Source organism: Somniosus microcephalus, chromosome 18, assembly GCF_052327205.1.
Source record: "Somniosus microcephalus isolate GS21.2 chromosome 18, FLI_Smic_1.0, whole genome shotgun sequence".
NCBI lineage: Eukaryota > Metazoa > Chordata > Chondrichthyes > Squaliformes > Somniosidae > Somniosus > Somniosus microcephalus.
In genome coordinates this window covers 53,845,001-53,861,684 of record NC_141004.1, presented here as the reverse complement: position 1 = coordinate 53,861,684, position 16,684 = coordinate 53,845,001, and the positions used below count along the sequence as shown (strand labels likewise).

The 16,684-nt window shown below is 42.2% G+C and overlaps 1 protein-coding gene across 2 annotated transcripts in view; it reads right to left on the bottom strand.

The window, feature by feature from the left end:
• The window catches only part of tmem183a (transmembrane protein 183A), a 29,158-nt gene extending 13,292 nt beyond the window's left edge, over nucleotides 1–15,866 (bottom strand). The window contains exons 1-4 of one of the 2 annotated variants that reach the window (XM_086011460.1): nucleotides 15,620–15,866; nucleotides 10,095–10,184; nucleotides 5,360–5,527; nucleotides 4,160–4,316 (exon numbers count right to left, since the gene is read on the bottom strand). In XM_086011460.1, the coding sequence (XP_085867586.1) occupies nucleotides 4,160–4,316; nucleotides 5,360–5,527; nucleotides 10,095–10,184; nucleotides 15,620–15,680 (476 nt within the window). In that variant the 5' untranslated portion in view covers nucleotides 15,681–15,866. The remainder of the gene's footprint in view (nucleotides 1–4,159; nucleotides 4,317–5,359; nucleotides 5,528–10,094; nucleotides 10,185–15,619) is intronic. The other variant, XM_086011459.1, reaches the window with a different exon arrangement.
• Between the last annotated feature and the right edge of the window lie 818 nt (nucleotides 15,867–16,684).

Sequence of the window (16,684 nt, the reverse complement as noted above, 5' to 3'; positions counted from 1 at the left end):
GGAACTTCCGTTTTTTTTTTACAAATTTCTCCGGGAGGGTAAGTCTCTAGCAGCTGTGCGTTTAAAAAGCAGGCACAAGGCCTGCTTTTAACAAGGCAAGTGGTGAATTAAGTAAAATGAAAACATTTTTTCCCCCACAGGTTTATTATTTTTAAATATACTTTAAAGAAAAGTAAGTTTATTTTTAGCCCCGTTAAAAACTAATTAATTTTTTCAAATGTGATTTAAAAAAAAAATTATTTGAAGTTTTAGTTAGGTTTTGGGGCCAATCTCTATTCATAGACTTGACAGGTCTTCCTGTCACATTTATGAATGGAGATTCCCTGCTACGATTGGCTCTCCATGGCCCACGTGATCCCAGGGGACGCTTCTAACTAACTGCGCCCCTGGGATACACGCTGGCAGCTGGAGGATGCCCAGGATCGGAATCCCACGCGGGCCCACAGCACAACGGCAGGCGCGCTAGGTAAGTGCAGGTCGGGGAAGCCGCCGACCCGAATTTCTGGGCCCATATTTTTATAACCAGAGACCAAACTAAAACTAACTATCCAAGAATTGCACCAAGCAAACTCCTGCTCACGTTCTAATTAGATGTAAACGAAAACTGACTATTTACTTTTAACTATCACACTCAACTCTCAAATGCCAATGATTTATTCACTCCCATGCTAAAAATTGTCAGAAACAAGACTTCGATGTATAAGAGAGATTTAAGGAAACATCTGGTTTTTTTTTTAAAAAGGTATAATCAGTAATGAAAGCACATGTCCATTACCCTCTGCACATGTAGGGAAGATTCCAAATTCAATTGTTGGTTATCCAACAGGCAAATGAGCTCGTGAGTCAAACTGAATTCAATTGGTGGCAGAAACGAGTGACTACCAGACACAATCTACCAGTCAATGTCTAGTTGATGTTTAAAGGGATAATAGTGTAAAATTAGAAGTAATCGAATTAATAGTTAATGCTGAGGAATAGGTTTAATTGCCCTCACTACTGACAACTAATTGAAAATCTTTGCATCTCCTTCTGGCAGACAAAGGCTTAAATTTTTGGCCCACTACATTAAAAAAATGCCCAGGTTAGTTTGCTTACCTCATTTTATAAGGAGCACTGGCTTCAAGTGGGCAAAATGCAAGAAAAAGCTACTACCCTCAGTGGGAGCTGTGGAACTTGGAAATACTAATGAGCACCGTAGACGGTTTAAACCTGGTCTGAGCTGGGTGAACACATTCAGTTTTGGAGTCTCAGTCAATTTCACTAGATCGTACTGCAAGTACAGGAAACTTTGTGTTACCCGGCACCGACGGGACCGAGCTGCTGCCATTCCTTCAAAACTGCCATACACTCCAGAGCTAATGTTGAAACATATGAATCAACAAACCCTGTTGCTTAGCAACAGCCTCTAAACAGTCGGCAAGCGTCTCTGTAGTGTCTCTAGCTGAAGCTGTTGCTTAGCTACAGACGTTGCGGAGCTTGACTGTTCAAAAAAAGCAAAGAAGAGAAATGAAAAGAATAAAAAACGGCTCCTGATTTTTGCCGGTGGCTCAAGCTTGCCGGACGGTTCGCCTCCGGATAACTCAAAGTTTCCTGTAATCAGTACAGAATACAAGTACATTTGGAGTGCTAGGTTTATAATGAAGTTCAAAGCCGCAAGCACACAACACAATCACTGCTCTGAGAAGATCAGAGCAATCTGGCACAGAATAGACCAGTTTGCTTGCACATCAAAAGATGTACATTACCAAATATTCATAATTTGATTACTTCACCCTGATAGTTAAATATATACAAGATAGGAATTATCCTAATAGCACAAAACAAGCTTTGTCTCAATTTGCAGCAGAGTATTTCCTACCTTGCAGAACTATGTTCAGTTCTGGTCAACTAAACATTAGGATATTATTGCCTCAGAGGGCACAGAGAGGAGCAACAAAAGGGATTCCATGTAACAGAAATGCAAGTCTCACAAGGAACAGGAAATTACATTTGCTGTCCTTGGTAAAAGGGAGTGAGGCTTCATGATGACCCAATTGAATCATGGAGGTTCTTTTTGGCATCGGTTATGTACCCTCTGCTTCATAATCATGGAACTGGCCCTGATGTCTCTCCTCTTCTGCACCCTCAGTGTGTGTGGTTGTGCCTCTGTTAGATGGTGCAAGTGTCCAATTAGGCAGTTTTATTCAGCTCAACAGACATTGCATTTATTGTAAAAAAAAAAATTATATTGTTAAAAAAAATTCTAAAAAGGATTGTAAAAAGACAAAATTCCACAAAGGAAAAGAACAGATACTGAGCTTTTGTGGGACAGTTGAAAGGTGGTCGAAGGCTTGGTCGAAGATACAGATTTTCTGAATGCTTTTAAAGACGGAGAGAGAAGTAGAGAGGTACAGGAGTTTAGGGAACGAGTTCCATAGAGTGGAGCTAAGACAGTTGAAGGTTCTGCCACTGAATGTGGAGGAGAAAGGCATTGGCGATACACTGAAGTCCAAAGAACTGGCATGCAAGGCTGAAGGCGGCTGCAGAGGTAGGGTGGGATGAGATCATAGAGAGATTTAAAATTTTGGGTGTTTGAGGAACAGAGAGCCAGTGTAGGTTAGCAAGGACAGGAGCGTCAGTCATGTGGCAGCTAGTACTCAACAGGATGCAGATGGTGGGATTTTGAATGAGTTGGAATTTGTAGGGAGTGGTGGCGGCAAGCAAGGCATCGGAGATATTGAATCGAGACGTGACAAAGGGGTTTTGGCAACAGTGGGTGAGGAAGGGCTGGACACAGGCAAAGTTGTGAAGGTGGTACTAAACAGTTTTGGTGATGAATAGGATGCAGGATTTGAAACGCAACTTTGGATCGAAGCAACCAGAGCTGCGGTTTCACACATTGGTTCAACTCGAGTGTGCAACCATGAAAGGGATGGAGCTGGTGTCAAGGGAGCACAGAGTTTTCGGTGGGGGATGAAGACAATAGCTTCAGTCTTGTCAATATGCAATTCAAAGAAATTTTGGCTCATCAACAACTCAATATCTGACAGTCAGCCTGGAAGCAAAGGAGGTGGTCGTGGGGATGAGAGGATTGCCCCATGAGAGATTGAGTAGATTGGGCCTATCCCCTCTGGAGTTTAGAAAAATGAGGGGTTTTCTGAGGGGCATTTACAGGGTAGATGCTGAGAGGTTGTTTCCCCTAGCTGGAGAGTCTAGGACTAGGGGACATAGTCTCAGGATAAGGAGTTAGCCATTTAAGACTGAGAGGAGGAATTTCTTCACTTAGAAGGTGGTGAATCTTTGGAATTCTCTATCCCAAAGGGCTGTGGATGCAGAGTCGTTGATTACATTCAAGGCTGAGATACAGGAAACTCTGTGCTATCCGGCACCGACGGGACTGAGCTGTTGCCGTTCCTTCAAAACTGCCAGACAAACCAGCGCTAATGTTGAAACATACGGAGATTTTGAGCTCCATATCTGGCAATAGAAGCTGTTGCTAAGCAACAGCTTCTAAACAGTCCAAGCGTCTCTGTAGCTTAGCAACAACTTCAGCGAGACCTTGCAGAACTTGACTGTTGAGAGAAAAAAGCAACGAAAAGGAAAAAAACCTAACGAAACGGCTCCTGATTTTTGCCAGTGGCTCGAGCATTCCGGACAGTTAGTCTCCGGATAACACAAAGTTTCCTGTAGATAGAATTTTGGACTCTAAGGGAATCAAGGGATATGGGGATTGGGCGGGAAAGTGGAGGTGAGGTCAAAGATCAGCCATGATCTAATTGAATGGTGGAGCAGGCTCGAAGGGTCGAATGGCCTACTCCTGCTCCTAATTCTTATGTCTAGTGAAGTGGTGGAGAAGCAGAACTGGGTGTCACTGCAATGTTCACTGTGGCTGCATGCATGATTCCAAGCTGAAACTCTCAAATACTTGATGTGCAAACATGAACTGAAGCAGACAATTTGCAACTGCACTTGAAAGTTTCACTTCATTTTTTTCTCGTGAGTCTTTTGCTGAATGGGCATGTTTGCTGTTCAGAAATGGTGTGTAAATTCCATTTATAAAAAGCAAATCCTCATGTCCTTTACTGCCCCTATAAACCTTGAGAAAATGTTAGTAACTTCAGAATCAGTTTCTACAGCTAGCAATAATTTACAGAATTAAAAAGTAATGAAAGAACCTCACCTCCTGTATAATCTGGTCCAAAAAGCAGCAGTACAGGTAACAGTCCAGGCACTTTTACAAATTAGAGCAAACTTGACAATATCCTCAGGTCGTATGTAGGATGACAGAAACAACCAAATATCTATAGGGTACTGTTCCCCACAGTCCTCTGTATTCTCTATTGGGAAAGGGGAAAAAACACCACAGTATTACAAGATATAGATTAAAGCATTTGAGAATTTCCAGTGATGCAACACTGGGATCCTATACTTGCATTAAATGCACAAGCTCTACTTGTGTGATTGCATCATCCATATCCTCCCAATTCCAAGAATCCTCAATTATACTGTCAGCCTTTGTTTAACAGCTGGGATTTGGAGGTGTTGGAGAATTAAGAGTTAATAATCAACTGTATAAACCATAACTGGTCGATGGGACAACAAGCTGCCTCGATACATGAGGAGAGATGGCAATGTAGGCAGCAGCCTGTGAGCGAGGAGGAATTAATTATGTTCTGCTCCAAGTGTCTCATCTGCAAGGAATGTCTGTACAAGGAAATACATGACTCGAACATCAACCATAAGTGATTAATGTATAACTTTAGTTATTACTGTAACAAATATAAGCAGAGGGAACAATTAACCATAGTACAGAATGGATGCCTGTTACAATTTGGGTAAACAAGCTGTCCTTGGGAAGGTCCGGAGGTGGCTAAATTATGAAGTCTGGAAGTAGTTAATCATGAAGGGGTTAGAAGTGCGAAGGTCTGCTTATCTGTGAAATGTACTTTTGAAGATATACAAGGAGGGTTTCTAGGGCTAGTTAGGTAGTGAGAGAGAGAGGAGAAAATAGACTGATCACCTATGCTGTGTGAATAAAGTCGGCTCCGTATACTCAACTGCCTCGTGCTTACTCGAAGCGTATTGCAAGAACCCCAGAGGGAAGGAGGTTGACTCAATAGGAGGAAGCCCCAAGTACAAAAGTAAATACAATTCATGCAATGTACAGAATACTGCAGCAGACAGCTTTGGACAGTCAAGCTAACAATTCATTTTGAACAGCAATACATTATATGCATGCAATGTATAATCTCATGCAATGTATAATCTCAAAACAACAAGTAAAAAAAGGCAAAAAAGTTAACTTTGACTGAAAAACCCGAGATCAAGAGTTCCTGTGCAAATTTCCAATTGCTTTATTGTAGTATTAAGGGTGGATTACCTTGCTGTCTTTTGCTTTTCTTTTTCCTAGAAGCCTTCAACTCATTAGAGTGGCCATCAACATCTACTTCATCACTGCTGTCACAGTCCAAATGATCCACAGGAACAGAGGAAAGAGCCTCTTCTGCTACAGGGACTTGAGACGCTTCCAAACCACACAGCAACTTCACTAAAATAAAACCACTAAATTATCAGTGTTTGTTCATCATTAAACTCTACAGACCTGTAATTCCAAAGGGTTTACAACAACTAATTGTATTCTATTGTATGAAATGTTTTATAAATGTACAAGTGAGACAGTTAAAGCTAGTGGGATCACTAAGGTTTCAGTGATGTGTAAAGACAGAATGCCAAATTTTCATGCTATATCCTGTGAAAAGCACCCCACAATACAATTCCAGATATTCCTCTCTCTTATCCTGGGTTCAGTCTGGAAAGAGCCTCTTGAAAATACAACACCAGAGGTGTTAAAATTCCAGTGGATACGCGACTGTCGCCGGTGGTGGCATGACGAATTAAGGCTATTACACGTCATTAAAGGACATTGGTTGGTGTACAATTCTCCCAAGGAATTTTGATACTAGCTTAAATAAGCCTAATTATATGTAGGAATCAACCAATTTCATCAATTATATAAATCCTCCAGAATTGGCTGATTTTATGCACCTAAATCCTATCTCCAATGTTTTACAATAATTAGTTACCAGAACTACAGGCAAAAAGTACATTTAGAGAAGAAACCCTGTAAATTTGTGCATTATATTTTCAGTTAACAGAAATTTTACATATTCACTTTAGTGAGAAAGCAGCTGGATTTTATGTACCACTGCAGCAAATAAAACTTTTGTTTAACATTTGTTTTCCAATCTTTGTTTATTCTAGAGACTATAAAAAAGTTAATTTAGTCATGGGGAAATGGATATCAGTGCCAGGTTTAGCTCCACTGAGCCAACCCTACGTATAAAGAAAATCCTGAATGATTCCTTTATAAGCCAACCCTTCCATACAAGTTACAGCTGGTAAAACATTCAGCCACTGCTATATAGGAACTTATGAGGAGGTTTACAATAGATCAAAATAACATTTTTGCAATCAAGAATACAGTCAGCATCAAGGTTCATAAGTCCTTAGGGCCTTTTGGTCATCATGTACCATGAGCTCTGAATCCAAAGCAATAACCACAAGCTGGACTCTGACAGGAGCTTTCAACTGTTACTTCATAATGAAAGACTGCTTATCAAAGGAAATTTAAGACTCACACTTTACTGTAAGGCACAACAGCCATAATCCACACACCACCTACCTCCCCACCCCCCCCCGCCACATCTGAAATGTTCCAATTGAATAGCACCAGTTTTAAATCCAAGCTTATTTTAAATAAAGTATTATTGATGAAGCCAAGAGGCATTGGATTAGGATCTACAGAAGGAGTATTCGTTAAGTTTTAGTAAACTAGAAGGACGTATATCTGGCAAGAAGCTTGTGAGATTATCCAGATAAGGATAATTTACCTCTTAGGATCGCTAACTTTACATTCATGCAATATTTTATTGAATACTTCTCTGCTCTTGGATCACACGTTCAAATGCCACCTCATTTCCCTCAAGACAATCTGTTCACTTTCATCACGCAGCTGCAATCTAGGAGACGAGGTTTGTCCTCTTTGTTTGCTTTAATCCTTCCATTATGCATACTTGGATTACTAGGTTACAGGTTGCATATGGACAATAGAAGAATTGAATCTACGCATTGCAGACCACTTGGGTATAGGGTTAGAGAGGCTAAGGCTATGCCCTATGCCATCAAACCTCCCAAGAGCCCTCCTCACACAGAGACGCCCTCTGTTCAACATGCAACAAAAAAATTCTACAGTTGCTAAAACTACAATGATGCACACTATTACACCAATGCACTGCTCACACCCATGATGCCCCACGCCAGGAGTTCCTGGTCTTAGCCATATCACTTGAGGCAGCGGGAGTAGTGAAGGGAGGGCACACGCCATTCTGTATACAACTGCAATTTTGTACACAACCACACACAAGTGCAATCAGCTCAAGGACAACAATAGATTTGAAATAATGTTAAGCAAATAGTGGAACCACACAGATCAGTCAGCAATGGCTCAGCTGTAGCACTCTCACCTGAGTCAGAAGGTCATGTGTACAAGCCCAATCCAGAGGCTTGAGCACGCCATCTAGGCTGACACTTCAGCGCAGTACTGAGAGTGCTGCACTGTTGGAGTTGTCGGCTTTTGGATGCGATATTAAACCGAGGCCCTGGCTGCCCTCGCAGGTGGATGTGAAAGATCCCATGGCACTATTCGAAGAGGAGCAGGGAGTTCTCCCAATGCATTGGCCAACATTTATCCCTCAACCAACATCATTAAAACAGAGGAGGTCATTTATCTCGTTGTTTGTGGGAATTTGCTGTGCGCAAATTGGCTGCCTTGTTTCCTTATTTACCACGGTGACGACAATTCAAAAATGCTTCATTGGCAGTGAAGCACTCTGGCGCGCTCAGAGGTCGAAAAAGATGCTATATAAATGCAAGTTCTTTCTTTCTAGGTTGTGACATTCCTAGTGTGCATTCGTCAATAGAATTGAAAACTAAAATAATAAGCAGGTATTTCAGTAATTTGGGGAAAAAAAGAAAAGGTCTCTCTATACTGGTATAGGACTAGTTCAATTGTTCATTTTTTGCACAAGTAACCTGAAACATGAAGTGTATAAAAGGGATAAATGTTAAGAACATAAGAAATAGGAGCAGGACTCGGCCCTTCGGGCCTGCTCCGCCATTCAATGAGATCATGGCTGATCTTCTGCCTCAACTCCATTCACCGGCCCCATCGCCATATCCCTTGATGCCCTTACCAGTCAGAAATCTATCGACTTCTGTTTTGCAATGACCGAGCCTCCACAGCCCTCTGGGCTAGAGAATTCCAAAGATTCACCACCCTCTGTGTGAAGAGATTTCTTCTCATCTCAGTCCTGAATGGCCTACCCTTTATCTTGAGGCTGTGGCCCCTGGTTCTAGACTCCCCAGCCAAGGGAAACATTCTCCCAGCATCCACCCTATCAAGCCCTGTAATAATTTTGCATGCTTCAATGAGATCCCCTCTCATTCTTCTGGATTCAAGAGAATACTGGCCTAGTTTTCTCAATCTCTTCTCATACGACAGTCCCGCCATCCCTGGAATCAATCTCCTGAACCTTCGTTGCACTCCCTCTATGGCAAGTATATCCTTCCTTAAGTAAGGAGACCAAAATTGTACACAGTACTCCAGGTGTGGTCTCACCAAGGCTCTATATAAATTGGAGTAAGACTTCATTACTCCTGTACTCAAATCCTCTTGTAATGAAGGCCAACATACCATTTGCCTTCCTAATGGCTTACTGCACCTGCACATTCACTTTCAGTGACACATGAACAAGGACACCCAGGTCCCTTTGAGCATATGCATTCCCCAATCTTTCACCATTTAGGAAATACTCTGCTTTTCTGTTTTTTTAACCAAAGTGGATAACTTCACATTTATCCACCTGCCATATTCTCGTCCACTCACTGAGCCTGTCGAGGTCCCCTTTAAGCCTCTTCACAACTGACACTGCCACCTAGCTTTGTATCATCAGCAAATTTGGAAATGTTACATTTAGTCCCCTCATCCAAATCATTGATATAGATTGTGAACAGCTGGGGCCCAAGCACCGATCCTTGTGGTACCCCACTAGTAACAGCCTGCCATCCTGAAAAAGACCCATTTATCCCTACTCTTTGTTTTCTGTCTGTTAACCAATTCTCAATCCATGCTAATATATTACCCCCAATTTCATGAGCCCTAATTTTGTTCACCAACCTCTTGTGTGGGACCTTATCAAAGACCTTCTGAAAATCAAAATACACCACATCTACTGGTTCCCCTTTGTCTACTCCACTAGTTACATTCTCAAAGAACTCCAATTAGGTTTGTCAAATGGGATTTTCCTTTCATAAATCCATGTTGACTATGCCCAATCTTATTAGTTTCTAAGTGCCCAGTTATTGCATCCTTTATAATAGATTCCAGCATTTTCCCAACTACTGATGAGAGGCTAACAGGTCTGTAGTTCCCTGTTTTCTCTCTTCCCTCCTTTCTTAAATAGCGGGGTTACATTTGCTATCCTCCAATCTGCAGGAACTGTTCTAGAATCTATAGAATTTTGGAAGATGACAACCAATGCGTCCACTATCCCAATGGCCACCTCTTTCAAAACCCTAGGATGTAGGTCATCCGATCCTTGGGACTTATTGACTTTTAGTCCCATTAATTTTGCTAGCACTGTTTTTTTACTAATAATTTCTTTAAGTTCCTCGTTCTCGCCACACCCTTGGTTTTCTCATATTTCTGGGAGGTTTTTTGTGTCTTCCTCCGTGAAGACAGAAAAAGTATTTATTTAATTTCTCTACCATTTCCTCCTTCCCCATTATAAATTCTCCCGTCTGACTGTAAAGGACCTACATTTACCTTTGCCAGTCTTTTCCTTTTCACATACCTACAGAAGCTTTAGGTTAACAATCACGCAGCTAATCTGCTTGCAGTTTTTACAACTTAAACTTCATCAATAAAGTTATTCAAACAAGATAAAAGTTTAATCATTTGTGCTAGAATGTCTGGTTGGAAACCTATGGGTCAAAAAGAGAAGTTAAGAGCTGGACAAAATCTTACAGTATTTTGGAAATTATTCAGACAAACCAACCTTCTTTCTGAATTGCATTCGCTACAGCTTTCTTTACTCTGCCAGTCTTCACGATAGCTGGGTCTGAATCGGCATAATCTGCCACAGTAACTGGAAAAAACAAAGGTTAAACATTTAAACTGTAGTAAACTGATGTGAAATTAAAACAAATGAAATCAAACATTATTTGTTGCCAATACAGTTGTGAGTTTGTAAGTGTGATTGGAGGCTCTCAACTGAGTTTGCTACACAGCATAATGTGTGGAAACTTAGCAAAAGCAATCTTTAACGTACAAAGAAAGAGCAATTAAAAAAAAAAAACTGCATTTTCTCAAATCTCAACGTATCTGGTTCTTTCATACAGTCTACACCATACTAGTTGTTCTTCTTCCTGATACAAGCACTCGGAATTGGACAGACTTTCCCAAACTCATTTCACACAGGACCTTTCCATTCAGCAGAAAGCACCATCAAGCCAATGAGCCTGGACTGAATTCCCCGAGCAAAAAAAAGGGCAATGCTAATTCTTTCAACCATCCAATCCTTTGGATAGCCATGTTCAAGATAGGATTTACAGCCCCACCTCTACCCTTTTCAGGAGAATAAATAGTATGCCTACATCTAATCCAGGTTGAGGAACTCTAAGAGCCAAACTGAAAAGATAATGTGATCATTGGTATTCCTTTCATAAAGATGGACAGAAACAGGTAGAGTACCAAAGGCATTATTAAGAACAACTGGTTTGGTGGGATTAAACACAACAGGAAAAGAAACTGAATTATTTGTGATGAAGTTATTAAATCAGTCGATCATTGACAATTTAGCACTCGTTAATTATGCAGCTCCTCCAAACCATTTTCTGTGACATAGCATTCATGTTTTTAATAGCTACTAATAAACAGATTCTTTTTAAAGTTAAAAATATGAACAATGCTATCCCTCTATTCAAGCAGTGTTTAAATCGCCTACCCACTGAATATATACCATTCCTTCTACTAAAAAGAATAATATGACTAATATTAAAGTGTTTAGTCAAGATAAAAGGCCAAGTTATGTTAAAATGGTATCAGAAACACGTGGATATTTGGCAATGAGGCTGATGCATGTTATTATGAAGATTAATTGGAATCCTGCAAGTCTACACCAATACCAAATCACTTAATTTGACTTTTGAAGTTGAATCTCCATTACAACAAAAAGCCTCTTGTATGCCAATACTTAAATGACTCATACACTGAATGTAGAAGAATTGTGTTCGAACAGGGAATACTGCAGAAACTTGAGCTTTGCTCTTATATTTTAGGACATCAGGACCCCTTGACTGTGTCTCAACAACTAATTCAATTTACATAATATACATTATTAGCGGGCAACTTAGATTGCGGAGTCAATCTGGGATGATTTAATGTTTGCCTGACAGAAGATAAGGAAAATGTTACGACAAAATTGTTCTGCCACATCATATGGGCAGAGGGCACTGTTACTGGAAAGCTTCATGTCACACTAGCTTTGCAGTGCTCAGCCAACACTAAACTAAAAAGCAGTACTCTTTGTACAACAAGCTAAATGGCAGGAATCTAAGCAAATTTAGATTTGCGTGTAATTGGCAGCTGGTCTCCAAATTTATTGACACATACAATAGTCACAGGACAGGGTGCAATAGAATAACACATTTTCCTTTCATCTCTGGGGTCCAGGTATGAATTCAGTGCATCCCTAGATGATGCAATCTTCCAACATGAAATCAAATTAAACAAGCTCAACCTCATTCCTAGCAGGTACGGGCACACAGCACAAAAGTTGTTCATTTGGCACTAATTCACACTTCATGCAGAAAGAACATAAGTAGGAGCAGGAGTAGGCCATACGGCCCCTCGGGCCTGCTCCACCATTCAATAGGATCATGGCTGATCCGAACCTAGACTCACGTCCACTTCCCTGCCCGCTCTCCATAACCCCTAATTCCCTTATCAGCTAGGAAACTGTCTATCTCCATTTTAAATTTATTTAATGTCGCAGCTTCCACAGCTCTCTGAGGTAGCAAATTCCATAGATTTACTACCCTCTGAGTGAAGAAGTTTCTGCTCATCTCAGTTTGAAAGGGCAGCCCCTTATTCTAAGATTATGCCCCCTAGTTCTAGTCTCACCCATCAGTGGAAACATCCTCCCCGCATCCACCCGATCAAGCCCCCTCACAATCTTATATGTTTCGATAAGATCGCCTCTCATTCTTCTGAATTCCAATGAGTAGAGGCCCAACCTACTCAACCTTTCCTCATAAGTCAACCCCCTCATCTCCGGAATCAACCGAGTGAACCTTCTCTGAACTGCCTCGAGAGCAAGTATATCTTTTCTTAAATATGGAAACCAAAACTGTAAGCAGTATTCCAGGTGTGGCCTCACCAGTACCCTGTATAACTGAAGCAAGACTTCCCTGCTTTTATACTCCATCCCCCTTGCAATAAAAGCCAAGATTCCAATGGCCTTCCTGATCACCTGCTGTACCTGCATACTAACCTTCTGTGTTTCATGCACCAGGACCCCCAGATCCCTTTGTACTGTAGCACTTTGCAGTTTCTTTCCATTTAGATAATAACTTGCTCTTTGATTTTTTCTGCCAAAGTGCATAACCTCACACTTCCCAACATTATATTCCATCTGCCAAATTTCTGCCCACTCACTTAGCCTGTCTATGTCCTTTTGCAGGTTTTTTACGTCCTCCTCACTCACTGCTTTCCCTCCCATCTTTGTATCATCGGCAAACTTGGATACATTGCACTTGGTCCCCTCCTCCAAATCGTTAATATAGATTGTAAAGAGTTGGGGTCCCAGCACTGACCCCTGCGGAACACCACTAGTTACTGATTGCCAACCCGAGAATGAACCATTTATCCCAACTCTTTTCTGTTAGATAGCCAATCTTCCATCCATGCCAGTATATTACCCCCAATCCCGAGATTTTTTATCTTGTGCAGTAATCTTTTGTGTGGCACCTTGTCAAATGCCTTTTGGAAGTCCAAATACACCACATCCACTGGTTCCCCTTTATCCACCCTGTATTTTACATCCTCAAAGAATTCGAGCAAATTTGTCAAACATGACTTCCCCTTTGTAAAACCATGCTGACTCTGTCCTATTAAATTATGCTTATCCAAATATCCTGTTAAGAGGGCACAAGAATGGCTTGAGAGAAATAGAAATATCTCATTAATGCAGCAGAAGGGTGCTCCTTTGTAGTTTGGAAATAAAGCACTTCTTTGAGAGAGTACAGCAGTGCTCTCCTCCTCCTCTTCCCCAGGTGACTTGCAGGAAACACCACAGCAGTAGTACAGTACATGCCATCAATGTCATTCAAGACCACAAGACAAACAGCTGCACAAAGTTAGGTCTGGTGTTGGACCGCAAAGTTCAGAAATCGATAAGGAAACTTGACGCCAAAAGTCTGATTGGTAAAATAAACATCAACTTTTTGATCTTTCTTGTGTATTAAGTTATTCATTTTCATCAACAAGCATCCATGATTGCAACACTGCTCCGCCTTCGAACTGCACAAAAAGGGTGGTGGGTGTAGTACCCATAAACAAAGTGCCGAACAACTTGCATTTATATAGTGCCTTTAACGTGGTAAAATGTCCCAAGGCCCTTCACAAGAGTGTTGTCAGACAAAATTTGACACCGAGCCACATAAGGAGATTTTAAACCAGGTGACCAAAAGCTTTGTCAAAGAGGTAGGTTTTAAGGATCGTCTCAGGGGAAAGGTAGAGGGGTTTAGGGAAGGGAATTCCAGAGCTTAGGTACCAGGCAGCTGAAGGCACAGCCGCCAATGGTGGAGCAATGAAAATTGGGGATGCTCAAGAGGTCGTATTTGGAAGAGTGCAGAAATCTCAGAGGGTTGTCAGGCTGGAGGAGGTTACAGAGATAGAGAGGAATTTGAAAATTGAGGCGTTGCGGCACCAGGAGCCAATGTAGAGCAGCGAGCATAGGGGTGATGGATGAACAGGACTTGTGCGAGTTAGCATACAATAAGCAGAGCTTTGGATGAGCTCAAGTTGCTTAATGCAAGGAAGGTGAAGCTGCAACAAAAGCAGAAATAGCTGGAAATATTCAGATGATCAGGCAACATCTGTGGCGAGAGAAACAGAGTTAATGTTTCAGGTCAATGACCTTTCATCAGAACTGGAAAAAGTTAAGAGATGGAACAGGTTGTAAGCGAGTACAGAGGCAGGCAAAGGGGGGGGGGGGGGGGGGGAAACAAAAGGAAAGGTCTGTGATAGGGAGGAAGGCATGAGGACATAGCCACTGCTCCCATTTTTTCAACTAGCAGTTGCTATTAATGATTCTGCTTGTCACTTTCAGCTCCTCTCGACCCACCTTTTGTTTATTTTCTTGTCCCATTACCACTTTCTTACTTTGCACCATCATTCCTTTTGTCATTTAATCTCTCCTGCCTTCCACCCTCTCAGACCTTCTGACGAAAGATCATACACCTGAAACGTTAACTCTGTTTCTCTCTCCACAGATGCTGCCTGGCCTGCTGAGTATGTCCCACGTTTTCTGTCTTTATTTTAGATTTCTAGTATCTGCAGTATTTTGCTTTTGAAGGTGAAGCAGCGCCTCTCCCCTCAAGCGGAACGCATTGTATTTGTAATTACTGTAATGTATTTGTACATTACTGCAACCAGGTGGTATCAGACACTTCGCTTCAGAGTATCTCTCGGCACAGAGTGCATTCAAACTGGTCCAACTGTTCAACCCTCCCAATTGACCAGAATACACCAGTGTTTTGGGATGGAATGTGACTGTTTCCAGGGTCCATAATGAAAGCGACATGAGTGCAGCTCCAACAACACTCAAGAAGCTCAACACCATCCAGGACAAAGCAGCCCGCTTGATTGGCACCCCATCCACCACCTTAAACATTCACTCCCTCCACCACCAGTGTACCGTGGCTGCAGTGTACACCATCTACAAAATGCATTGCTGCAACTCGCCAAGGCTTCTTCGGCAGCACCTCCCAAACCTGCGACCTCTACCACCTAGAAGGACAAGGGCAACAAGCGCATGGGACCACCACCACCTCCAAGTTCCCCTCCAAGTCACACAGCATCCTGACTTAGAAGTATATCTCGGTTCCTTCATCATCGCTGGGTCAAAATCCTGGAACTCTCTGCCTAACAGCACTGTGGGAGTTCCTTCACCACACGGACTGCAGCGGTTCAAGAAGGCAGCTCACCAGCACCTTCTCAAGGGCAATTAGGGACAGGCAATAAATGCTGGCCTTGCCAGCAACACCCACATCCCACAAACGAATAAAAAAAGGCCTTCCGGGACGAGGACGGAATCTGGCCTGGGGTTTATGACAAAAAAGGAACCCAGCGCCACCTAACTTGATAACGGCTCAGCTCCAGAGCTGACAGCTCCAGCGGCCAATCATCAGACGAATTGGACAACTCGGGCCAATCAGAGCGAGGCGATGGGCGGGCCGCCCGGGTAGCAGGTTGGGCTGCGCCGCCGCGCCGATTCAATTCTCTCTCTCGCTCTTTTACCTGCTTCAGAAGAAATGTTGCCCCGGTGTTTCAGCCGTTTTCTGTTCCCTTTCTTTGGCATTGCGACGACAACACGGGACCGAAACACGCTATCGAGAGCTCTTCCATGTTGCGAAACCAACAGGGAAGACGAAGAGAAAAGAGAAAAAGAGTCGGTGAATAAAATACACTCCCCCGGGATCTTCAGCCATATTGGAAGTGAACCTCCCGTCAGCCCCCGCGCCCGAGGCACGCCGCATGCGCAGGGCTCGGTGACGTCATAGCAACACTTGCCCTTTAAAGCCACAGGCTGACCAGAGCTGCCAACACTGGGGAAATGTCAGAACTACAAAACCCAGTCACATATACGGCACCCTCATCACAGTTACGAGTGACATACATCAAAATACACTTTTTTTTAAAGCAAGAGGAGCCCGTCCCATTCCAAATTACTTAGATTTCACAAAGCACATAAGGGAGGTCAGGCCATTCAGCCCATCTACCTAATCCTGTCATATCGCCTCGCAATTGCCGCATCTAACTACTCCTTCAATGATTTGAAAGCCTGTGCTTCCACTGGAAGATCACTCCTGGTAATGAACACGCTGCGTGAAGAAGTGCTTTCTACCAGTTTATGCCTATGCCCCTTGTCCTGCAATCAAGGTTTAACCTGAAACACGGCTTAAATTTATCTTGTCTAATCTGCTTAGTATGTTATACCCACGAGAAGGTCTCCTCTCATTCTCTTCAGTTCTTAGCCTCAATAACTCAAGTTTTACTTCTTTTGATTTAGATAGTTTTAGATGCAACTTTTTCTGTTCTGTTCACTTTTAAATGTTAAATGTTTTCAATTACCTACATTAAGACAGTGGCAAAGGCACTTCATCGGCTGTGAAGTGCTTTGGGATGTCCTGAGGTTGTGAAATGCATTTCACAATTGCGAGTTCTTTCTCGATATATTCTATTAGATGGACTTTAGAAGCATATGCTTTTCAGTCGTTAAGATGGTTTGGACATAGGCTCAAGTATGATATTTGCACAGAGTGAGTTCTTAATCTTGGCAATGCAATCAAAAAATGTGTGTGT